The sequence below is a fragment of the Gopherus flavomarginatus genome, chromosome 24 (genome assembly GCF_025201925.1).
Source record: "Gopherus flavomarginatus isolate rGopFla2 chromosome 24, rGopFla2.mat.asm, whole genome shotgun sequence".
In the NCBI taxonomy this organism is placed as follows: domain Eukaryota; kingdom Metazoa; phylum Chordata; order Testudines; family Testudinidae; genus Gopherus; species Gopherus flavomarginatus.
Window position 1 is genome coordinate 15,499,621 of NC_066640.1, and position 24,025 is coordinate 15,523,645.

The window sequence follows — 24,025 nt, forward strand, 5'->3', positions numbered from 1 at the left end:
CAGGAAGTGACCCGCGGTCTGGAAGGGCCCCAGGGCGTTGCAGCTTGTGGGGCTCAGTACCTGGCGGCACTTGTTCCGGCTCCGAGTCCTTCACCTGCAGAAGTGTCTCCAGGAAGAGCCCTGAGAAATCGGGGCTCAGCTCTGCACTGCAGGGAGACAGGGACCAGAAATCAGCACCTGGGAGAGATGCCAACAGACCCGGGAAGGAGGCATGGCGGCAGGTGCTGGGCTGTGACCTGAGCCAGAGGGGGGCGGGGGTTCACTGCACTGGCTCTGGGGTGTGCTCTCAGGTGAGCTGCGCAGTATGCTGCAGTATCCCTACTGCTCCCAACTCACTAAGCTTGCAAGGTGCCAGCTCCTTACCGACAGACGCAGGGTCTGCCCCACTTTCTAGTCCCACCTCTGCCCACAGCCTATGGCCCCAGCTCTCCACTCGGGGGGTGAACAGGAACCCAGCTGCGGGGTGGAGCTGCTCTGGGGGAGGTCCTGGCTGTTACAGTTTGAGCTTTGTGCCTGTGGCTCACAGCCCCGCTGGAGATGAGCTGCTGGTAAGTCAGGATCTCTTTACAGACCACCAGCGAGGGGCTGACCCCATCTGTCTACCCTTGCTGCTGGTGCAGGAGGCAGCGCGGTCTGGGTGTGACAGGGTAAGGTCAGGGGTCACTGCTTGCAAAGCATCACCATGCAGGGGGTCGAGTACAGCCCCCCATCCACATCCCAGGCTCCTGCACACCCCTAACTCAGAAACCCAGCCCGTGGCAGCATGAGCCAAGCTGGCAGGCTGGCTCCTGGGCAGAGCACCACCAGCCACGTCTTGCTCTCGCCCATCTGCCCACTGGTGAGATGCAAGCCCCCAGCCCATGTACCTGGTGCCAGGAAGCCGGAGCAGCGGAGGGCCGAAGATCTCGCCCAGGGCCCGAGGGTGGAGGCCGTTGCTCTCAGCCTGCTGGGACACCTTTCCCAGGTGGCGGAGCAGGAACTGCAAGGTGAGCAGGTTCTGGAGAGGGACCGCAGGAGACTCCAGCGCCAGCAGCAGCTGCTTCCTGCAGCTCTCTGGCTGCGGGATCTCTGGAGAGAAGCAAGACACCTGTTGGAAGAGCAGGGGCCAGGCCTGCCTCACTCTCCAGCACTGCCTGTGCATGCGGGCTGCATTGCAATCCACCTGCCTCTGGTACACCGGGGTACACAACAACTGTGTGCCCTGGAGCCCATCAATGCCCTCCCCTGCTTCCTGCCCATTAGCATCCCCTCCCCCCGCAGCATAGCCCTTACCCTGCAGGATGCGCAGGATCTCGCCATGCACAGAGGCCGGGACCACAGGAGCAGGCAGATCCTGCAGGAAGCCCCGCAGTGCCTCGCCCAGGGAATGCACATCGAACGGCTCCACGTCACCCAGCACCCAATCTGCACAGAGCAAACAGACCTTCACAATGGCAGCCCCCGGCAGCTCCCTGGCCAGCTCATCTTTAGAGGATGTACCCAGAGTTTCCCCAGCATGGAACTTGTGGGCACGAGAAGCCCCAGAATCCACAGCAGTGGCTGCTGCTGGGGCACAGCAAGGGGGTGGCATATGGGAGAGGTCGGACTCAGGGCCCGGTGCAGGGCAGAGCTGCCAAGGACAGACATGCTCTCCGATTCCCATCCCCAGGGGCTCCCAGCTCTAGGCCTCGCTCTGCGACACAGACTGCAGTGGTGCCACCCCAGCCTGGATAGGAGCCCCACAAATTCCACGCAGCCCAGTGCAACTCCACTGGCATGAGCACAAACGGTCGCTGCTCTACTCACTCCCACCAGAGAGCCCCGGAGCCTGGCTTTGCTTGGCAGGGCGGGCGTCAGGCAGGCCAGAGACTGCCTGCCCCAGCTGCTTTAGGGCCTTTGCATTTTTAGCTCTCTACACAAGGAGGATCAGGCAGCCCTGGGGAAGCATAGCAGCAGCGACCCCCAGGAGGCTGCACCCCAGTCTAGGGGAGGGCAGGGAACCATTGCCCTGAACCTGGACTCTGAGGGCCCAGCCAAGAGGGCAGCCGGCGCAGTGAGATCAGCTCCCATTGCAGCTGCATGTGCAGGAAGTGAGCAAACGGCATCATGAGCTGGAAACCCAAGTGACATGGCTGAGTTGATCCCAGGCTTATTCGTGCTTTGGGACAGCCTGGAGCTGAAGAAGCAGCATTTAGACCTTTGCCAGGGCAGCGTGGGAGCATGGCCATCAACATGGAGTTGGCTGGGGAGGGGACAGGACTCATAGACTCATAGACTCATAGGTCAGAAGGGACCAATCTGATCATCTAGTCTGACCTCCTGCACAAGGCAGGCCACAGAACCCCACCCATCCAATTTTATACAACCCCTATCCCAGGACCGAGTTATTGAAATCCTCAAAAATGGTTTGAAGACCTCAAGCAAACACACCACACTCAGTGTGTAGTAGGAGATCCAAGAGGAGCTGGCTTGTGACATCAGCTCCAGGCCCCGCAACCGACGAGCAGAACTCATGTCCACGTTCCCTTTCACAAGGCTCCTCCTCCTCCTCCTCCTGCCAAGCTGCAGGAAAGTGCAACCGCCTTGAAAGCGGCACTTGCTGGCTTCCCTTACGTGCAGTTACACCAACACAGCAAGATGGACCCGTCCTCTCCCATGCAGCCGGCTGCTGGGGAGTTACGACTCGTTGAGGACAGAAGACAAGCTTGGCATGGATTTCATTACTGCTGGCGCTGTCACATCCACTAATCTCATCCATCTGACCCAGCTTGCCTCCCCTCCGTACAGAACTGGTTCTTACCGGTCTTCAGTGCTTGTCTCAACTCCGAGCCAGACGTCCTGTACAACATCTCACTGTCTAAGCCTGTGGGAAGTGCAGGACGGTTTATGTTAGCTCTGTGAATAGAGGCAGCCACTTCAGCAGTGCTGATAATCACTGAGCTGCCGCCACAGCAGTTATTAACCCAAGAGAGCTGCAGCCCCGCGACGGGACGCTAGCTCCATTCCCTGCCCACCAGCCACGTTCTGGCAGATCAGGGCTTTAGTCACGTCAGCTGCACCAGGGCTAACCAGTCTCCCATCAGGCTGTTTTAACAGACTCCAGAGAGAGCGTTTGCTGTTTTCCTGGGGTGATGGCACAATCTGTTAGGTCCCTGACCACTAGGAAACCCAGCCTAAGTTCTGGCCTCCAAACAACTAGCCACCCACCAGCCCTGGACTAGCACAGGATTCCTGGGCCAGTGGTTGCCAAGCTGGGCCAAGGGTCACTGCCTGGACCTGCTGCGTATAGCTAGGCACATGGTCAGAGTCCCATGGCGAGTTCACGCTGTGGTGGCACCAGCTGGGCTGCCAGAGCACAGACCCGTCCTGGTAACGAGAACCTGTCAGGCTGCTGAGGTGTCATGGCTCCCTGCCACCTGCTAGGCATTCCCAGCACAGCTTTCCAGCGGCTCAGCGGAGTAGCTGTGCCTGGAGGGAGCCTGGCGGAGAAGGGGTTAATAATGGATGTTGCCCCTTTGCTCACACAGGGACTCAGGACACCAATCCCCTCCCCTCCGCCTCTCACCTTTCTTCTCAATGGCTTCCACCAGCCTCAGCAGAAGCGGGGGCGCGACTTCAGGGGGTGTGAACTGCTCCGCCAGGTCCGGGAGAAGCCATCCTGATGGAGACAGCAGGAGAGAGCAGGCAGTTAGAGCCTACGTAGCACCCGACAGCCAGAGAGCTCTGCTGAGGCCGCAGGGCTAATTCTGACTGCATGGCTTGCTTCTAATCCATGGCACAGGCTTGGTGGGCCCGCAGCCAGGCTGCTTCCCCACTGGGGAGAGCCAGCCCCCACACTCCAGCACCCAGGAGTACATTGGCAGCTGGCTCCTTCAGCAGGGACTCCGCCAGCCAAGGTGCCGCAGCCCACCCAGTGCCCTGGGGGCAAGCCCTGGAGAGAGGGAGCTTCTCATCCTGCCTGTCCAGGGCCTGGCACAACCAGGCCCTGATCCTGGCTGTCCTTGTGCTAGCAGTGAGCCAGGGGCCTGGGAGGTGCCCCCGCTGGCCAATGGAGACCTGACGGGGGCAGGGGGAGGAGAAAGGGGCCATATGGAGCCAGAGTTGCTCCAACCCCTTCCTGGCAGAGGGCAATGCTACAATTCTTTTGCAAGAAGGGACATAATTTCCTGAAGCTCAGGCATTTAGGAAGCAGTGGTGCACCCTGCGGCAGAACCGGACTGGACGTGACACTTGGAGGAACCAGCCCACAGAGCCGCCCACTGAGCACAGCCCAGGCTGGGCCTGGGTCAGGGTCAGACCCAGCTGCTACCCAGGGTGCGGTTTGTGTCTCTCCCACTAGCCAGGGCTCACTGGTGGGATGTTTTAAACTAGCAAAATTATGCAATGGCAGGAGGGAGGGGAACATTCTGGGAGAAGGATGAAACCCTCCTCTACTTCACTCCTTAGAGCCACCTGCCCTGCAAGAATTAACCCCATCCCAGCCAAGGGGAAGAGAGACTCATGAACTCCTGCCCTGACCTGGCCAGGCACAGGAAGGGTTAATGCATTATCCAAACCTTCCAGGCCCAGATCTAGGGCCTGGCCCCAGCTGCTAAAGGGGGGGCTTGGTGGAACTGGCGGGGGAGGAGCTGGCTGCAAGGAGCCAGGTTTAATCCTCAGATCCAGAGAGAATGCCATGTCAGCACATTCCTGCCCTTGATTGCTTGTTAAACATGGAAACTGGCCCTTTGCCTCCCCCAGGCAGCAGCGCCAGTGTCCCCAAAGGAGCTGCTACTCAGCACTCCCTGCAGAGACCCAGGCCCAGGCCCAGGTCCCCCCTCACCCTTCCCACCCCCAACCCCTCTGCCCTAACCACAGATACCAATTGATCATATGCCTGCTACACACACCAAGGCTTGAAATCTAACCAGGGTGAGCTAGTTTGTGCAGGAGTTTTATCCTCTGCTTTCTCTCTCTCTGCTCCAGGTTATGGCTGCGGCCGCACTGCAGGGTTCCAAGACACTCCCTAACGCTGCTTCATGTCTGGACTGTAGCTCACAGGAGTCTGCCTCCAGCCTCCACACTGGTGCTCAGCAGGCGGGCCAGGAACCCCTGCTCAAGTGCTACACTTGGGCACATCAATTGCAATGCCTGCTGGGTACGCAGAGGGGTCACATCATGCCAACTTGCCAGGACCCAGAGAACTGATGTCTGGCACCCTCATCTTCAGCGAGGAAGCAGGGCCCACAGATATTTCAGGTCTCAACGTGACATCCCCAAGCACGCTGGGCCCTGCAGTGTCTGCTGTGGCCCCTCAGAGACACAAGCAGAAGGCTGCTGAATCACAGACCCCGCGGTTGCATGGCACAGCCATCCCAGGGCCAAACAGCGAGTTATTGTAGGGATTCATCCTTTACATGGGCAGGACTCTGTGCTGGGAACGAGGCTGGTTACAGATGAAGAACACAGTGACTATTTGGGAGCAAGCCCATCGCAGTCATTGAGTCAGAACTTGGATGTGTCAGGATGCTTGCCAGACCCGAACACACTTCCACAGGCTCTCAGCCCATCCAGACCATGTGGGCTAGTGCTTGGCTTCACCCAGTCTGGTCCTGTTACGAGCTCCGTGAACGGTTCTCAGAGCTCTCTGGCCCCTCACTCCTGTACCTGGGAAGCATCATGGCTAGAAATGGGAGATTTAGACCCATGAGAAAGATGTAGGGTATTAAAGCACTGCCCTCCTTCTCTCAGTGCACCCACACGCTGGGGGAACCAGCCCAGCCTCAGGCCCCGGGCCAGGGTCACTGGCAGTGCCAGACAAGCTAGTGGGTTCTGTGCATGAATGCTAAGCCACACACCTTAGTGGGCAGTCCAGGCTGCAACCTGGGGCTGCTGCAGAGACGCTTCCAGGGCAAGGCCTCAGCTCCTCGCCTGTGAGATGCAGGCTGACCCAGCGACTCACCATACATTCCCGGCTACAAGCTCTCATGCTCGGGGCTGCATTCACTGGAGCTATGCAGGGTCACTGCCCTCCTGGGCACTACGGGCTCCCTGCATTCAGCTGACGCAGTCACCAGGTAGTTGCAGAGCTGCAGCGTCACCCTGAGCCGGCTGAGGACCTGCCTCCCGCAGCCATCAGCACTGCTGCAAGGATGGGGGGCACTTCCACATAGTCCCTAGCCAGGAACTTTCACACTGCCTGCCAGGGCACAGCCACACCCGAGCCCACTGAGCCCTGGCCTTCACCTGGCACAGGGCAGCTGCCACTTGTTGTCCATTTCAGATGCTGAGCCCTCGCCCCAGACCAGGAATGGCTTGTGATCCTTCAGTTTTAGGGCCAGGATGGGAGAGAGAGGGGTAGCCCCCGACCATGCCCACTGTGTTCCCAGGAAAGGGGTCAGCGCAGCTCTCCAGTCATTCAGTGCTGAGGCTCTGCAGGGCTCTTTGTAAGGGGCTAGTCCAGTCCAGAAGGGCACCGCAGTCCTGCCAGCTGCCTATGGCAGAACATGGGACAGGCAGAGACCAAGTGCCCGGGCTGGGCAGCACTAAGTGGGCTCTGCGGTGGTGACCCCGGGGGGGGCTCTGCTCTGCAGCCCCCAGCACCTGAACTCCTGGGACACCAATGGGTTATCAGAAAGTCCCATTACCCTCTGCACTCACAATGAGGATGCCAATGGCACCACTAGACCCGATACGCAGACTTCAAGAGTCCAATGCGCCATGTAGACTTTTACTGGCACCTGACCATTTCCAAAGCTGCTGTGAATCTTGCAGAGACCCCACCCCTCTGTGGCAGGCCTCAGCACACAGGATGCAGAGCTCACACAGTGTGCCTGGTGCTTTCTGCAATTCCAGTCCCCGAGGCTCCCAATCCCAGATGTGAGGGTGAGTGAAAAGCAAGGAGGGAGGGTTGCAGTGGGAGATCAGGCAGCACAAAGGAGCCTTAAAGTGGGTGCACACAACCCCCCAAAGGCCACCCCTGCACAGGGATCTCCCCCAATTGCATGGAGCTGGTGTAGGGGTTCTGCTCCAGACCTCAGCATAGGGGGCATGGCCACAGCTTGCTGCATTGCAGCTTCCCCTAGGCACTATGGGGCCATGGAAAGCAGAGTGTAACTCAGAGCCCCCTCAGGGCTGCTCTGCTGGGAGTCAGGCCTTGCACAGCCATCGAATACATGGAGAGAGTGAAAGGCAGGTTAAAGATCCCATTCCCTGCTGAAGTGCCAGGATGGCGTCACTGGGAACCATGCCCAGGGGCTATTAAGCTTGGAGGGAAGCTCACCGAATGGTTTAGGAGCAGGGCTGCACCACTGAGCCTGCTGGAGGTGCTCTAAGGCGGGACGTGGATCATGCTGCAGCATGGCTCAGGGGGGAAGCCTATGGACTCTGGGGAGTTCGGCATAGCCCAGGCTGCTGCCGGGGAGAGGCAGAGCTGGTGCTGCTGCCGGACCTCGTAAGGCTCCCAGCGCTGCTGGCCTGGAAGGGCTCAGGAGGGCGATAGTGTAGTCTCCACACGTGCCTGGCTTGGAACTTGCTGCTTCAGAAGGCAGCAGCCGCCTGCATCTCCGGGCTGGGGAGGGACCATGGCGGCTCACATGGCAGCAGCGGAAACATTCCTGGGCTGCCCTTTCCGCAGGCGCGCCTCGCAGACAGCAAACACCGGCTAAGCCCCCTTGCTCCAGGGGCTGCCGCTCACCCCAGATGCAGTGTGAAGAAAACAATCCCCTTATCTCCCTGCTGCCACCAAAGCCGCTGTGCCCGTGAGTGCAGTCCAACAGCAGAGCGCCTTTCACCCGAAGTCACTTATCCTCTCCCCACAGCCACGTCTCTCACAGGGGTAAGGGGTTGTCCACCCTGAGCCAGTGGCAGAGCTGGAACAGAACCCAGGAACGCTGGCTCCTAGTCCCCAGCCCCAGTCCATCGCAGCATGTCACGGAGTGCCATCACACAGCACAATTACCAAGATGGGTAACCAGCAGATGACCGGGCATCCCCAGCGCAGCCACGACAGACCAATCCTACCATGGCTTCTTCCTAAAGAGGGATTTCCCACAAGATGTTTGTCTCAATCTCCAACCATTTGTCCTGCTCTGCTAGGCATAAAGTGCCCTCGCAAGTTTGCAATGAGTTTCCCTTTGCAGATCTGCTCCCCAGGAATTCCTCTGTGGGGAGAAGGAGGTTAGGAATAGCCTCTTTGGAGTGCAAGGGGAATTTCAGAGCTGCTTCCCCGGAACCTCCCTTCACCTTCCTGTCTCAACTCAAATACAGCCCCATGCTGAGATATGGAGAGCAGCCAGTGCTCCCTGGAACCCGGCACACGCTCTCCTCCGGCGACAGGCTCGGGCCAGCCCCGAGGAGATGCTTCAGAGCGCTGGCTGAGTCCTGATCCCAAAGGGCCCAACATTCCCCATTCTGGAAGCACAGACAGTGTTTCTGGCCCCTTTTCCTGCCAGGAGAGGCCAGGAGTTTGGTCTCATCCATTCCTCCCTATCACACCGCACCAGCCAGTGCCCCTGGGCTAACTGTCCCGAGCTCTCCTCCGTCAGGCCTGCTGGGTGCCAGGGAGGCCAGCACAACCCGACCTGGGCTGGAGGGGAGCCCTTGGACCTGCAGCTTGTGAGCAGGAGGAGTCAGGCCCAAGTCTTTCTGGCAGCCTGGCTGCCTGGCTCAAAGACATTCCCCTGTAGGAGCATTTCCCCCTGCTGCACCCTCATAGGGCCCTGCAGTGCACGCAGCCATGCTGGGAGCACCACCCCTGGCCCCACGCAGCTATCCTCCCTCCCTAGCACACACCAAGATACAGGTTCTCCTGCCCCCCCGAGCCGCACGGCCCCCTGCAGAACAGAAGCGCCTTCGAGGAAAGGGGCAGCGCTCAGCGCACGGAAAGGCAGTGCTCCGAGGGTCAGCGGGAACCTGAATTCCTGCTGCAGTGCGTGTTCTCCCCCATGCCCCTCGCTGCTCCAGGCGGGCCCACAGCTGCTCTCCTCCTTCCCCTCCTCACACCACCTCCCCCCAACTGGACCCCCACCTTCCTCGTCCTCCTCCCTCCACACTGCCCCCCCCACAGCCAACCCCCACCTTCCTTGTCCTCCTCCCTCCACACTGCCTCCCCCCACACCGGACCCCCACCTTCCTCCTTCCTCCTCCTCTTCCGCACACACCGCCTCCCCATCCTCCTCCTCCCCCCTTGCTGGACCCCCATCTTCCCCTCCCCCCCGGGGCCCCCGCCTTCCGACTTCCTCATCCTCCTCCCACTGGACCCCCACCTTCCCCTCCATCCCCGCCCACACCGGATCCCCACCTTCCACCTTCCGTGTCCTCCTCCCTCCACACTGCTTCCCCCTCCCTGCTGGACCCCCACCTTCCCCTCCCTCCCCGCCCACACCGGATCCCCACCTTCCACCTTCCGTGTCCTCCTCCCTCCACACTGCTTCCCCCTCCCTGCTGGACCCCCACCTTCTCCTCCTCCTCCTCCCCCCACCTCGGCTGGACCTCCACCTTCCCCTCCTCCTCCCCCATGCCGCCTCCCTCCCACTGGACCCCCACCTTCCCCTCCTCCTTCCCCTCCCTGTTGGACCCCCACCTTCCCCTCCTCCTTCCTCCCCATCCTCCTTCCCCATCCTCCTTCCCCCACACCGCCTTCCCCGCCCTCCTCTCCTGCCCCACCACTGACTGCACCTTCTCTGTTCTCCTCTGACTCCACCAGACCCCGCCTCCCTCCATGCCCTAAGCCAGTATTTTTTTTTTTTTGATACATGAGAAGTGTTAAGATTTGCACACAAACCACAGACTTGCGTTTTCCAGGCAGCTACTGGGTACTTGTATCACAGAAGCATCTGGGACCCTGTTGTCCCTTGACCTGGCCAGCTTCTCCTGAGGGAGGCAGAGCATGTCACAGGTGCTCAGGGCCCAGGACCTACCCGCCAGCGAGACACACCTGGGGGAAAGCGCCCAGCCTTCACAGCTGCCCAGCACCTGGTGCAGCACAGCATTCGCTGGAGGAGGGGCCCAGCACCACGCACACAAGCAAGTCACTCTGATTTGAAGAAATGTTTTTTCAGACAATGACTGCTCTGATCTTGCCCAGAGCCCATCCTGTGCGTCAGCAGGGCCGCCAGGCATGCAGTGCCCGGGGGGGCATCCCCCAACAGCCATGGGAGGAAAGGTAGGGGGGACAGGCCATGAGGGGAAAGTCTGAATCTCTGACTCTGCCAGGGTATGAGAGAGAGAAACCCAACCGGACAGGAAAGCTCTTAGCCCAGAACAGAGACTCCTCCCAGTCTCCAAACCCAAAGCTAAATGGAGAGAGAAGCCCAGAATTGTAGCAATGGCAGGCTGGACAGGACCCCTGCACAAAGCCCAGAGACCCTCCCTGATAGGTATTTGTCCAACCTGTTCTTAAACCTCCAGTGAGGGGGATTCCACAGCCCCCCTGGGAGCCAGATCCAGAGCTGAACTCCCTGTCAAAGGTTTTCGTAACATCTGACCTAAACCTCCCTGGTTGCAGATTAAGCCCATTACTTCTAGTCCTACCTCCAGCGGACACAGAATAATTGATCACACTCCCTGTTAGAGCAGCCCTTCACACGGGAAAACTTACCAGGGCCCCCCCGAGTTTTCTGTTCTCTACACTGAACATGCCCCATGTTTTTAACCCTTCCTCGTAGGTCAGGTTTCCTAAACCTTTTTTCATTTTTCCCATTTTCCTCTGGACTCTCTTCTATTTGTCCACATCTTTCCTAATGCGCAGTGCCCAGAACTGGACGCCATGCTCAGCGCCAAGCAGAGATGAACAGAAAAACATCCTTCCCTGCTCTTGATTAGACATAGAGCAGCATGGTCAGGACATACAGCCCTGCACGCCAAGGCATCGGCAACACACGCACGCCCCAAGTGTGCCACCACAATCCTAGTATGCAGGGTCCTCTCACACAGACACAGCACCGCGTGGGGCACATGACATGCCACCGAGGGGCTCCGAGGGCTGGCCAGCTGCACTGCACTTTGTGGCTGGGGTACATTGTGGCTGACCAAGTTCAAACCCAGCTGAAAACCAGGGGGGGAATGGCTCACGACTGGCTGGGCAGCGCACTCGGGATCGCCTGGCCAGAGAGGCTCTGCACTTGAGCAGGGTGCACACGATGGCTCCTGTGGCTGGCAGGGGCTGCAGGCGCAGCAGCACTGGGATGGAGGGTGCTCCACCCGGACAGAAATCCATTCCAGGACTTGCATCTGACACAGCCCCCCTTAGATGCCTGCATCCCTCCGCCTGGCTGGGATTAGAGGCCATGGACCTCCTGCACAAGCAGCCCTGGAAGGCACAGCCTCAGTTTGCTAAGGGAGGCCGGGAAGGGGGTTGAGCACATGAGGACCTACAGCTGGGACTGGAACCCAGGAGTCCTGACCCCCTGCCTGCTGCTCAAGAGTACCCCACCCCCATAGCATGTTCCCCTCTCAACCCCACTGGGGAAGAGGAGCCTTCGCAGGCCAGGAGGCAGCAGAGAAGCTATACTTCCTTATAGCTTCACCTTCGTGCTGGGCAGGGCAGGGCAGGGCAGGGCTTACCTTGCTCCAGCACCTCCTGCATGCGGGAGGTGCTGGCCCCAGGAGTTGCTGGCAGAGGTCTCTGCACCCTGGGTCTGTGGGAAGGGAGGGAGATTTTCACGGGCCCAATGTACTCCACGTAGGTGCCAGGGAAATCCCCTTTCTGCTTGGTGCGCTCATTGATGCCCGGGATCCACCCGATCTGCTTGGGTGTCTGCTCGTCTCCATCCGTGAAGCCCAGGGCCTGCAGGGCCCCTTTGCTCACCACCAGGATGTCCTCGGGGAGCAGGTCAATGTCCTCGTCACGCTCTTTGCAGTACTGGTAGAGTGCACGGTACTGAAAGCCCTCGGTGCTGCCCATCTCTGCTGCACAGGGCAGCTGGAGCCGGGCCAGCTGCTCAAGACGTGGGCTGCAGGCTCAGGCACGGCTCTCGCCCTGCACCATTCTTTGTGCGTTTACCATCTTTGCACGAGCCAGGACGAGCGAAGCCTGGTGAAGATGGCCCTGTGCACGCTCAAGCTCCCGCACGCTGAAGTGAAGCCCCTTTTCCTTAACTTGAAGCCACGATTCAACCAAATTATGGAGCAGAGGGAGAATGCGACGAACATAATCCAGCACTCGTGACTGGGCATGCAGCAAATAAAGGGGGCAGCTCAGGGCTCCGCAGTCCTAGGAGGGGGTATGTGTCTCAGGGTCCACAGGGCGAGGGGACGGTGCGTTTCCAGCAAAGCATGGCGTGTGCTGCTGCTTCTCTCTTCCCAGAGCCTGGAAAGGGAAAGAAAGAGGGTCTGTTACTTCATGGCCAAATGCCCAGAGCATGGCCCTTCCTGTTACGCCCCCTGCCTCCCGCCATGCTAATCACTTCAGTAAAACAAACCCCACCCACTAGGCAATCGGGTCAGTCCCTTATTGACACCTGGATCCCAAACACAGGAACATCAGAGCATGGGACTGACTTGATCCATAAACTGCAAAAGCCTGAGAGAAGCCCCGGCTGGCTCACTGAAGATCACCCTGCTCCCTGGGACTTACAACACCGAAGGAACTGCAAGATAAAGAACTCACAGAGCCTTGTTTGCATGTCTGCAGTTTGCTTTCTTTGACAGCACTTTGTGGAAAATAATTCATTGTTTTCCTGTTTGCAAGGTCTTTTACACAGCAACATTTACAAACAGCTAAAGGAGCCCTCCAGCCACCTGGAGCAGAACCTGACACCAGTTTCCTTTTTGTGTTAAACTGAGTGTCACGGAGTGCGTGGGAGTCCGGCCCTGCACCCCTCTTCCTGGGACCCACAGTGACTCTCGGCCAGCCAGTAAAACAGAAGGTTTATTGGACAACAGGAACACAGGTTACAGCAGAGCTTTCAGGCACAGTCAGGACCCCTCCACCGAGTCCTTCTGGGCTTTCAGGGTGCTTGGATCCTAGCTAGGATACCCTGAATTCCGCCACACAGCCCCAAGCCCAAACTCAAACTGCTTCCCTCCTGCCACTCCCTTCCTTTATTCCCTTCCCGGGCAAAGGTGTTGACCTTTCCCCTCCCTTACCTAGCTCAGGTTACAGGCCCTGGCATCGTCCATCCCCTAAAGTCCTCCCTTGCTCTTCCACTCCCCACACAGACAGTCCCTACTGCATCACATCTCTCCCCCCCTCGAGACTGAACTGAGCGGGGTCACTCTGCCCAGTGACCTGGGGAAGTTCAGGGTCCCCTCTCCGGGACAACGCATCCGCTGTCAGGTTGGCACTTCCCTTCACATGGACCACGTCCATGTCATAGTCCTGCAGGAGCAGGCTCCACCTCAGGAGCTTAGCGTTGGCTCCTTTCATCTGGTGCAGCCAGGTCAGGGGAGAGTGGTCAGTGTACACGGTGAAGTGTCGCCCAAAGAGATATGGCTCTAGCTTCTTAAGGGCCCACACCATGGCCAGGCATTCCTTCTCGATGGCCGCATAGCTTTGTTCCCGGGGTAGCAGCTTCTTACTGAGGTACACGATGGGGTGTCTCTCCCCCTTTTCATCCTCCTGCATTAACACCGCCCCCAGTCCCGTGTCTGAGGCATCGGTGAACATCATAAAGGGTTTGTCAAAATCTGGGTTTGCCAGAACTGGGTCGCTAACCAGAGCCTCCTTCAGCGCCCGGAAAGCCTCCTGGCACTGCTCAGTCCAGATCACCTTGACTGGCTTCCCCTTTTTGCACAGTTCAGTGATGGGGCCGGCTATGGCACTGAAGTGGGGCACGAACCTTCGATAGTACCCCGCCATCCCAATAAAGGCCTGGACCTACTTTTTGGTTTGGGGAGCAGGCCAGTCTCTGATCACCTCCACCTTGGCTGGTTCCGGCTTCAGGCAGCCGCTCCCCACCCGATGGCCCAGGTAAGATACTTCAGCCATTCCCACCTTGCACTTCTCAGCCTTTACTGTTAACCCAGCCTTTCGGAGTCTGTCCAGGACTTGTTTAACCTGGGACACGTGGTCCTCCCAGGTCTGGCTGAAGACGCAGATGTCGTCAATATACGCCACGGCAAAACTCTCCATCCCCCTCAGCAGCTGATCCACCAGGCGCTGGAAGGTGGCCGGTGCTCCCTTGAGGCCGAAGGGCAGGGTCAGAAACTCATAGAGCCCCAGAGGGGTGATAAAGGCCAATTTCAGCCTGGCATCTGCATCAAGCGGCACTTGCCAGTAGCCTTTGGTAAGATCCATAGTGGTGAGGTACCGAGCACCTCCCAGCTTGTCTAGGAGCTCGTCAGGCCTGGGCATAGGGTAGGCATCAGATACGGTGATGGCATTGAGCTTTCGATAGTCCACACAGAACCGGATTGACCCATCCTTCTTGGGAACCAGCACCACTGGCGAGGCCCAAGGGCTGGAAGACGGCTGGATCACCCCCAAAGTCAGCATGTCCCTGACCTCTCTTTCAAGATCCTGGGCAGTTTTACCAGTGACCCGAAAAGGGGAGCATCTTATAGGGGGATGTGACCCGGTCTCCACCCAGTGGACAGTCAAATTAGTGCGTCCAGGCTGGTTGGAAAACAGCTGTCGGTACAGATGCAGCACCCCTCTGATCTCAGTGTGCTGGCCCGGGGTCAGCTGATCAGAGAGGGGAATCGCCTCCAGGGGGGAACCAGCTTTGGTCCCAGGGAATAGATCTACTAAGGGGTCATCTCCCTGCCCCTCCCAATGTCCACACACGGCCAACACCACATTCCCCCTGTCATAGTATGGTTTCATCATGTTCACATGGTACACCCGACGGTGATGTGCCCGGTTTGACAGCTCCACCACATAGTTTACCTCATTCAGTTGCTTGATAACCTTGAAGGGCCCTTCCCAGGTGGCCTGGAGTTTGTTTCTCCTCACGGGGATAAGAACCATCACCTGATCTCCGGTGGCGAAGGCACGGGCCCGTGCCGTGCGGTCATACCAGACCTTCTGCCTCCTCTGGGCTTCGGCCAGATTCTCCCTGGCCAGGCCCATGAGCTCGGCCAGTCTTTCCCGGAAGGTCAGGACATACTCCACCACTGACTCTCCCTTGGGAGAGGCCTTCCCCTCCCATTCGTCCCTCATCAGGTCTAGGGGCCCCCTTACCCGCCTTCCATACAACAGTTCGAAAGGTGAAAACCCGGTAGATTCCTGGAGCACCTCCCTGTACACGAACAGCAAGTGAGGTAAGTACTTGTCCCAGTCCTGCGGGTGCTGGTTCATAAATGTTTTTAGCATCATCTTCAGCGTCCTGTTGAACCTTTCTACCAGCCCGTTGGACTGGGGGTGATACGCTGAGGCCCAGTTGTGCTGGACCCCACATTTCTGCCATAAGGACTGGAGCAGGGCTGACATGAAGTTGGACCCCTGGTCCGTTAAGACCTCCTTGGGGAACCCCACCCGGCTGAAAATTGTCAGCAGCGCATCTGCCACTGTGTTGGCTTCGATAGAGGACAAGGCCACCGCCTCGGGGTAGCGAGTGGCAAAATCCACCACCACCAGGATGTATTTCTTCCCTGACCGGGTCATCTTGCTGAGGGGTCCCACTATGTCCATGGCCACCTTCTGGAAAGGTTCCTCTATGATGGGTAAAGGCCTCAAAGCCGCTTTCCCCTTGTCCCGGGCCTTCCCCACCCTCTGGCAGGGGTCACAGGATTGGCAGTACTGTCGGACATGGGTAAAGACCCCAGGCCAGTAAAAGTTCTGTAGCAGCCTCTGCCTGGTGCGCCGGATTCCCTGGTGCCCTGCGAGAGGGATGTCATGGGCCAGGTACAGCAGCTTGTGACGAAACTTCTGGGGACCCACCAGCTGCCTCCTGATCCCCCATGACTCTACTTCCCCTGGGGGAGCCCATTCTCGGTACAGGAACCCCTTCTCCCACAGGAACCTCTCCTTGCAACCTCTCCTCATGGTCTGTACCGCACTAAGGTCAGCCCGGTCCCGGTGCTTCCGCAAGGAGGGATCTTTCTGCAACTCGGCCTGGAACTCAGCAGCTGGGACAGGGATGGGGACCGGCTCTCTCTTGCTGGCTGGGTCTGAGGCCGCAGCCTCTCTGCACCGTGCCCCTGGGCGTTCCCCGCTCCCTGAGTTAGGGTCCTGCACCTCGGGTTGAGTACCTTCCCCGTTGTCGGGGTGCAGTGCCCTTTGCCGACTCTGACTACGAGTCACGACCAGGGCACTCTGGGTGTTACTAGGCCAGTCCTCGAGGTCCCCTCCCATTAACACGTCAGTGGGCAAATATCGGTGTACCCCCACATCCTTGGGGCCCTCCTTGGCCCCCCATTTCAGGTGTACCCTTGCCACGGGCACCTTGAATGGGGTCCCACCCACGCCCATCAGGGTCAGGTAGGTGTCGGGCACCATCCGATCTGAGGCCACCACCTCGGGCCGGGCCAGCGTCACCTCTGCGCCTGTGTCCCAGTACCCAGTAACCTTCCTCCCATCTACCTCCAGGGAAACAATGCACTCCTTCCGGAGGGGCAGCCCCGCGCCCACCCGGTAAACCACAAACACGGAGCCTGGCGCATCCACAGGTGGTATGTTGCCAGCCTCCCTTTCCTGGGAATGTAGCCCCTCCTCCGATTGGGTTTTTACCCAGTCCACCCTCTGCAGGTTGGGTCTGCTTGGTCTGTCCCTGAGCTTGGGGCACTGGGCCCGTATGTGACCTCGTTGGCCACAGCAATAGCAGCCCATGTCTTGTGGGTCCCCTTGAGTGGGTCGGAGGGACCTGCCGCTGGATGTTCCCCTTTTGGGGGGGTTCTCCATAGGCCCCCTTTGGGAGGTCCCATGATGACTCTCTCTCTGCGTTGAGGCAGGCTTGCTCCTTCAAGACTCCTCCCTGCCATCCCCTGCCCGACTGTCCACAAATTGGTCGGCCAGCTGGCCTGCATGCTGTGGGTTCTCCGGTTTCTGGCCATCAACCACAGCCTCAAGTCGGACGGGCACTGCTCGTACAGGTGCTCCAGTATGAATAGGTCAAGCAGGTCCTCTTTAGTTTGAGCCCCAGCTGTCCACTTGCGGGCATACCCCTGCGCCTGGTTGACCAGTTGTAGGTATGTGACCTCACGGGTTTTACGCTGACTCCGGAACTTTTTCCGGTACATCTCAGGAGTCAGCCCAAACTCGCGGAGCAGGGCCTGTTTGAACAGTTCGTAGTCCCCTGCCTCCATCCCTTTCAGTCGGCTGTACACCTCCACGGCTGTGGAGTCCAGTAAGGGGGTGAGAACTGCGATCCTGTCTGCAGGGTCAACCCTGTGCAGCTCGCAGGCATTCTCAAAGGCCGTCAGGAAGGTATCTATGTCCTCCCCCTCCTTACGCCGGGGCAGCAAGTGCTTATCAAAGCTCTTTGTAGGCTTGGGTCCTCCCTCACTCACCGCAGCCGGGGCCCCACTGCTCGCCAGCCGGGCCAGCTCCAGCTCATGTTTACGCTGTTTCTTCTTCTCCTCTCGCTCATGTTTACGCTGGTTCTCCTCATGTTCACGCTGTTTCGCCTTCTCCTCCAGCTTTTGCCTCTTTAACTCGAGTTTCTCCCTTTCATATTCCAGCCGCGTCCGCTCCACGGATGCCGAGCGTTGCCGGGAGGATCCCCTGCTGGGGGGTGGGCTTCGCCGGGCGGATCCCCTGCTGGCCGGGGGTGTCACGGTGCCCTCGGTATACACTGGGCTCCTCCCCGCCCTTCCCCTAGGCCTAGGAAGGGGGGGTCTCGGGAAGCCCTCGTCCGCCGGCTGACCACTCCCAGCGGGGACAGACACTGGTGCCTGCGCTGCATCTGCCCAGCTGCTTCCCTCAGAGACAGGGCTCCGTTCATTCATGCAGTCTCCCTGCTCCAGCTGGGCAATCAGCTGGTCCTTGCTGAGCCTCCCTGGGTGCAGCCCCCTCTGCTTGCACAGCTCCACCAGGTCACACTTGCGCCGCTTGGCATACATCTTCCTGCTGACCACTCACAGGCTGGGGTGCTCGCCGCTCCCCACAGTTTCCAGGGGGACCCCTAGTGCACCAGCCCTTCTTGAGGTCACCACCTCTCTGCCAGGGTCGAGCTGTAGACTCCTCCGCCCCTGGGACCGCTCGCTGCAATCCCCCGGGGGACCTTGTTACTGCAAAGTCCTTCTCACTGGGCACACACTCCCAGGGGTTAATCACCCCTTCGTTTTACTGCTCCCCAGTCACTTACTGCAGGAAGCGCCGTCCACGGGGTGCAGTATCTCCCGCCGCTGCCACCAGTTGTCACGGAGTGCGTGGGAGTCCAGCCCTGCACCCCTCTTCCTGGGACCCACAGTGACTCTCGGCCAGCCAGTAAAACAGAAGGTTTATTGGACAACAGGAACACAGGTTACAGCAGAGCTTTCAGGCACAGTCAGGACCCCTCCACCGAGTCCTTCTGGGCTTTCAGGGTGCTTGGATCCTAGCTAGGATACCCTGAATTCCGCCCACACAGCCCCAAGCCCAAACTCAAACTGCTTCCCTCCTGCCACTCCCTTCCTTTATTCCCTTCCCGGGCAAAGGTGTTGACCTTTCCCCTCCCTTACCTAGCTCAGGTTACAGGCCCTGGCATCGTCCATCCCCTAAAGTCCTCCCCTGCTCTCCCACTCCCCACACAGACAGTCCCTACTGCATCACACTGAGTAAGTTTCACAAATGTCTGTTTTCCTGTGCGCTAAGAAATCCCTGGAGATCACCACCACGAAGGCCTGGCCTACACAGAAAAGTTCCATCGGCACAGCTACAGCAAACCTAACTCTCAGTGTAGACTGGGCTGTGTCAACAGAAACATTCTTCCATTGACCACCTGGAGAGTGATGGAAAAACCGCTAGGGTGCTACACCACCCCAGCGGCAGGGCCTAGAGCGTAGACGTGGTTTAAGTTTCTGCACCTGGAGTCTACAGGCTCATCACATGCCTTGCAGCTGCCACACAGACAGGTTCAAAGGCCTGGTCTACACTACGCGTTTATACCGAATTTAGCAGCGTTAAACTGATTTAACCCTGCACCCGTCCACACAAGGAAGCCCTTTATATCGATATAAAGGGCTCTTAAAACTGATTTCTGTACTCCTCCCCGACGAGGGGAGTAGCACTGAAATCAGTATTGCCACGTCGGATTAGGGTTAGTGTGGCCACAATTCGACAGTATTGGCCTCTGGGCAGTATCCCACAGTGCACCATTGTGACCGCTCTGAAAAGCGATCTGAACTCGGATGCACTGGCCAGGTAGACAGGAAAAGCCCTGCGAACTTTTGAATTTCATTTCCTGTTTGCCCAGCGTGGAGCGCTGATCAGCACATGTGACCATGCAGTCCCAGAATCCAAAAAGAGCTCCAGCATGGACTATATGGGAGATACTGGATCTGATCGCTGTACGGGGAGACAAATCTGTTCTATCAGAGCTCCGTTCCAGAAGATGAAATGCCAAAGCATTTGAAAAAATCTCCAGGCTATGCTAGACAGAGGCCACAGCAGGGACTCAGCACAGTGCTGCGTGACAAGCATAATGGAAAGCCAAAGAATCAAATGGATGCTCCTGGAGGGAGGGAGGGTGGACTGAGGACTCGAGCTATCCCACAGTTCCTGCAGTCTCCGAAAAGCATTTGCATTCTTGGCTGAGCTCCCAATGTCTGAAGGGTCAAAAACATTGTCACCAGTGGTTCAGGGAATATGTCGTCAATTTACCCCCCTCCCCCCCTTAAAGAAAAGGGAAAAAAATCATTTCTCGCCTCTTTTCAATGTCACCATATGTCTACTGGATGCTGCTGGTAGACGGGGTGCTGCAGTGCTACACAGCAGCATCCTCTCCCATCCCCTAGCTAGCCTCAGTACCTGGACACACACCACCGAATTAATGTGCTTAGTGTGGCCGCGTGCACTCGACTTTATACAATCTGTTTTACAAAACCGGTTTATGTAAAATCGGAATAATCCCGTAGTGTAGACATACCCAAAGATTAGATTGAGCAAAATCGCTTCTGCTGCTGGAAGCCTAGTGCAGGCGAGTGCCTGCGACATGGTGCTGGGGGAGGGGGAAGGATTTTTCTTGGATAGAGGGAGGCGAGAGAGGAGGGAGTTAAGAAGAAATGAATCCTTAACGCCCTCAACTCTACTCGAATTTTAGAGCCACCAGCTGCCTGTAAGCGATTCAAAAATACGAAGACCAGGAGAACGTAGGGCCTGCCTGACCCAGAAAGCAGCCAAAAGGTACAAACTTTTACCAGCATTTTACTCTGGAGAGAAGGATGTCAATAATTTGAGTCCAGTGAAGAATATGGCATTGCCCCCCCCCCCCCACACACAGCGCTTTGAAGTGCCCAAGCTCCCCATTTGGCTCAGCTTAGCTCGGGGTAAGATGCAGCATTTCTGCATGTCATGCAGCTGAATCAAAAACTACAGTGGCACTAGAATGTCTGCAGCTACTGAGAGCAGTTCAAACCGGAATTCCTCGAGTCTTTAACATCTTTGGGGAGTCCCGATGCCATTCCTATTAGCTACTCAAGCTGCTTTTGGGAGGTCCATGCCAGAAGCCATCTGACAATAGCTTCATCTTCCTCTTGCAGCCACCCTCAGGAGCAGGTTGGTTTATCTGCATGCACACAACCTGGGCAGGGAGGTAAAGTTACAGTGCTGTATAACTGAAGGGTGTTAGTATGGCCACTCTATTGAGCTAAGTTAACAGGAAAGAGCAAACAGGAAAGCAGCAGGACAGATCTAGATAAGCAGCTCTCAGCAGCTAAAGACAATAGGGAAGCTGTTAGCATCAAGGATCCTGCCTCCGACAAGGCTGGTTTCACCAAAGCTGGAAGCCTGGTGCACAGAAGAACCCTAAAGGGTTAAAAGCCCCTTTCAGGCAAGGAAGGGGGGGCCTGCTTAGAGCCAGGCAACAGCTCCATGTGCAATCCGGTGGCTCCAAATGCTTTGGTTCCAGCGAAGGACCACTGTGCTTGGTCAGCGTATGAAAAGACGGTTACTCACCTTTGTAACTGTTGTTCTTCGAGATGTGTTGCTCATATCCATTCCAGTTAGGTGTGCGCGCCGCGCGTGCACGTTCGTCGGAAACTTTTTACCCTAGCAACTCCAGTGGGCCGGCAGATCGCCCCCTAGAGTGGCACCAGCATGGCGCCTGATATATACCCCTGCCGGCCCACCTGCTCCTCAGTTCCTTCTTGCCGGCTACTCCGACAGTGGGGAAGGAGGGCGGGTGTGGAATGGATATGAGCAACACATCTCGAAGAACAACAGTTACAAGGTGAGTAACCGTCTTTTCTTCTTCGAGTGATTGCTCATATCCATTCCAGGTAGGTGAATCCCAAGCCTTACCTAGGCGGGGGGTCGGAGTGAGAAGTAGCGGCCTGGAGCACTGCAGATCCGAAGGCTGCGTCCTCTCTGGACTGCTGGACCAGGGCGTAGTGGGAAGCAAAGGTGTGGACCGATGACCAGGTCGCTGCCCGACAGATTTCCTGGATGGGCACACGGGCGAGGAAAGCCAGCGACGACGCCTGCGCCCTGGTAGAGTGCGCAGTCACACAGCCCGTAGGAACGTGAGCCAAGTCATAGCAGGTCCTGATACAGGACGTTACCCACAAGGATAACCTCTGCGAGGAAATGGGAAGCCCCTTAATGCGGTCCGCTACTGCCACGAAAAGCTGGGGGGATTTGTGGAACGGTTTGGTCCTCTCCACATAAAACGAGAGAGCCCGACGGACATCAAGCGAGTGGAGTTGTTGCTCCCTGCGTGAAGAATGAGGCTTCGGGAAAAAAACTGGGAGGAAGATCTCCTGGTTGGCGTGAAAGGCTGAGACCACCTTGGGGAGAAAGGCAGGGTGCGGTCTCAGCTGCACCTTATCTTTATGGAAGACCGTATACGGGGGATCTACCGTGAGAGCCCGGAGTTCCGACACCCGTCTAGCTGAGGTAATGGCTACTAAAAAGGCAGTCTTCCAAGAAAGATAGAGCAGGGAGCAAAAGCAGCAAAGAATCCTGTGGCACCTTATAGACTAACAGACGTTTTGGAGCATGAGCTTTCGTGGGTGAATACCCACTTCTTCAGATGCAGGGAGCAAGTTGCTAACGGCTCAAAGGGGGGCCCCATGAGCCGAGACAAAACCAGGTTAAGATCCCAGGTAGGGGCAGGGGGTCGGACGTTAGAGTATAGACGTTCCAGCCCCTTAAGGAATCTAGTCACAGTCGGGTGAGAGAAAACGGAGCGGCCATCCCCACCCGGGTGAAAGGTGGAGATAGCTGCCAGGTGGACCCGAAGGGACGATATCGCCAGGCCCTGTTGCTTGAGGGACCAAATATAGTCCAAAATATTGGCCACTGAAACTTCCATCAGGAGGAAACCCCTCTCCGTGCACCAACAGGAGAAACACTTCCACTTGGCCGAGTACGTCGCTCTGATGAAAGGCTTCCTGCTGCCCAAGAGTACCTCACATACCGGGGTGGAGCAGCGTAACTCGGATCTGGTCAGCCACGCAGGAGCCACACTGCTAGGTGCAGCGACTGGAGGTCCGGGTGACAGAGAGTACCGTGGTCCTGGGTGATCAGGTCCGGGTGAAGGGGCAGGGGGACTGGGTCGGCTATGGCCAGGTCCAGCAACATGGGGTACCAATGTTGCCTGGGCCACGCTGGGGCTACCATGATCACGCGGGCCCTGTCCCTGTGCACCTTCAGAAGGACCTTGTGGACCAGCGGGAACGGGGGGAACGCGTAGAACAAGTGGGTAGTCCACAGAATAAGGAAGGCGTCCGCTATAGACCTGGGTTCCCAGCCCTGAAAGGAGCAGAACGCCTGGCATTTCCTGTTCCCCCTGGACGCGAAGAGGTCCACGCGGGGACAACCCCACCTCTGGAAGAGCGAGAGGGTGACGTCCGGGCGGAGGGACCACTCGTGCGCGAGGAAGGATCTGCTCAGGCGGTCCGCCAGCGTGTTCCGTACTCCGAGGAGGAAGGAAGCCGTGAGGTGAATGGAGTGGGCTATACAAAAGTCCCAGAGTCGCATCGCCTCGCGACATTGGGGAGAGGATCTGGTGCCGCCCTGCTTGTTGATATAGTACATGGTCGTCGTGTTGTCGGTGAATACCGCGACACAACGACCTCGAAGCTGGTGACAGAACGTTTGACAAGCAAGGCGGACCGCTCTCAACTCCCGCATGTTGATGTGTAGCTCCACCTCCTGCGGGGACCACAGGCCCTGTGTCCTCAGGGTTCCCAGGTGGGCCCCCCAGCCGAGATCTGAGGCGTCCGTCATTAGGGACACCGAGGGCTGGGGTGGGTGGAATGGGAGCCCCGCACACACGACGGACTGGTCTAGCCACCAACTGAGGGAATCCAACACCCCCTGGGGGATTGTGATAAGCGTGTCTAGTGACTGCCTTGCCGGCCGGTAATGTGCAATGAGCCAAGACTGGAGGGGCCTCATGCGGAGCCGTGCATACCCTGTCACAAACGTGCAGGCCGCCATATGGCCTAACAGGGTTAGGCATGTCCGTATCGATGTCAGGGGGGCTGCCAGCTAGCGTTGAACGATGGCCGACAACTGGAACCTGGGCAACGGTAGAAGGGCCCTGGCCAAGGTGGAATCCAGGACAGCCCCAATGAACTCCACCCTCTGCGAGGGGAGCAGAGTGGACTTGTCCACGTTGATCATGAGGCCCAAGGTAGCAAACAGGCCAGTGATCCTGCGGACGTGGCTGCGGACCTGCAGCTCTGACGTGCCCCAAATTAGCCAATCGTCGAGGTAAGGGAACACGTGAATGCGACTGCGCCGAAGTTGTGCCACAACGACAGCCATGCATTTTGTGAATACCCTCAGAGCCGTAGAGAGGCCAAACGGGAGGACCGCGAATTGGTAGTGATGGCGGTCGACCACGAACCGAAGGAAACATCTGTGGTGTGGCCATATGGCAATATGAAAATAAGCGTCCTGCATGTCGAGGGCGGCATACCAGTCTCCAGGATCCAGGGATGGGATAATGGTCCCCAGGGATACCATGCGGAACTTCAACTTCACTATGTATTTGTTGAGCTCTCGCAGGTCGAGGATAGGTCTGAGGCCTCCCTTGGC

General features: G+C 58.0%; 1 protein-coding gene across 2 annotated transcripts in view; it reads right to left on the reverse strand.

The window, feature by feature from the left end:
• The window catches only part of PIK3R2 (phosphoinositide-3-kinase regulatory subunit 2), a 50,280-nt gene that overhangs the window by 8,823 nt on the left and 17,432 nt on the right, over positions 1–24,025 (reverse strand). Inside the window, exons 2-7 of one of the 2 annotated variants that reach the window (XM_050934294.1) lie at positions 11,524–12,268; positions 3,545–3,637; positions 2,780–2,842; positions 1,273–1,404; positions 867–1,068; positions 61–146 (exon numbers count right to left, since the gene is read on the reverse strand). In XM_050934294.1, coding sequence (XP_050790251.1) covers positions 61–146; positions 867–1,068; positions 1,273–1,404; positions 2,780–2,842; positions 3,545–3,637; positions 11,524–11,863 — 916 coding nt within the window. In that variant the 5' untranslated portion in view covers positions 11,864–12,268. Of the gene's footprint in view, positions 1–60; positions 147–866; positions 1,069–1,272; positions 1,405–2,779; positions 2,843–3,544; positions 3,638–7,240; positions 7,367–11,523; positions 12,269–24,025 lie in introns of those variants that run through there. The other variant, XM_050934295.1, reaches the window with a different exon arrangement.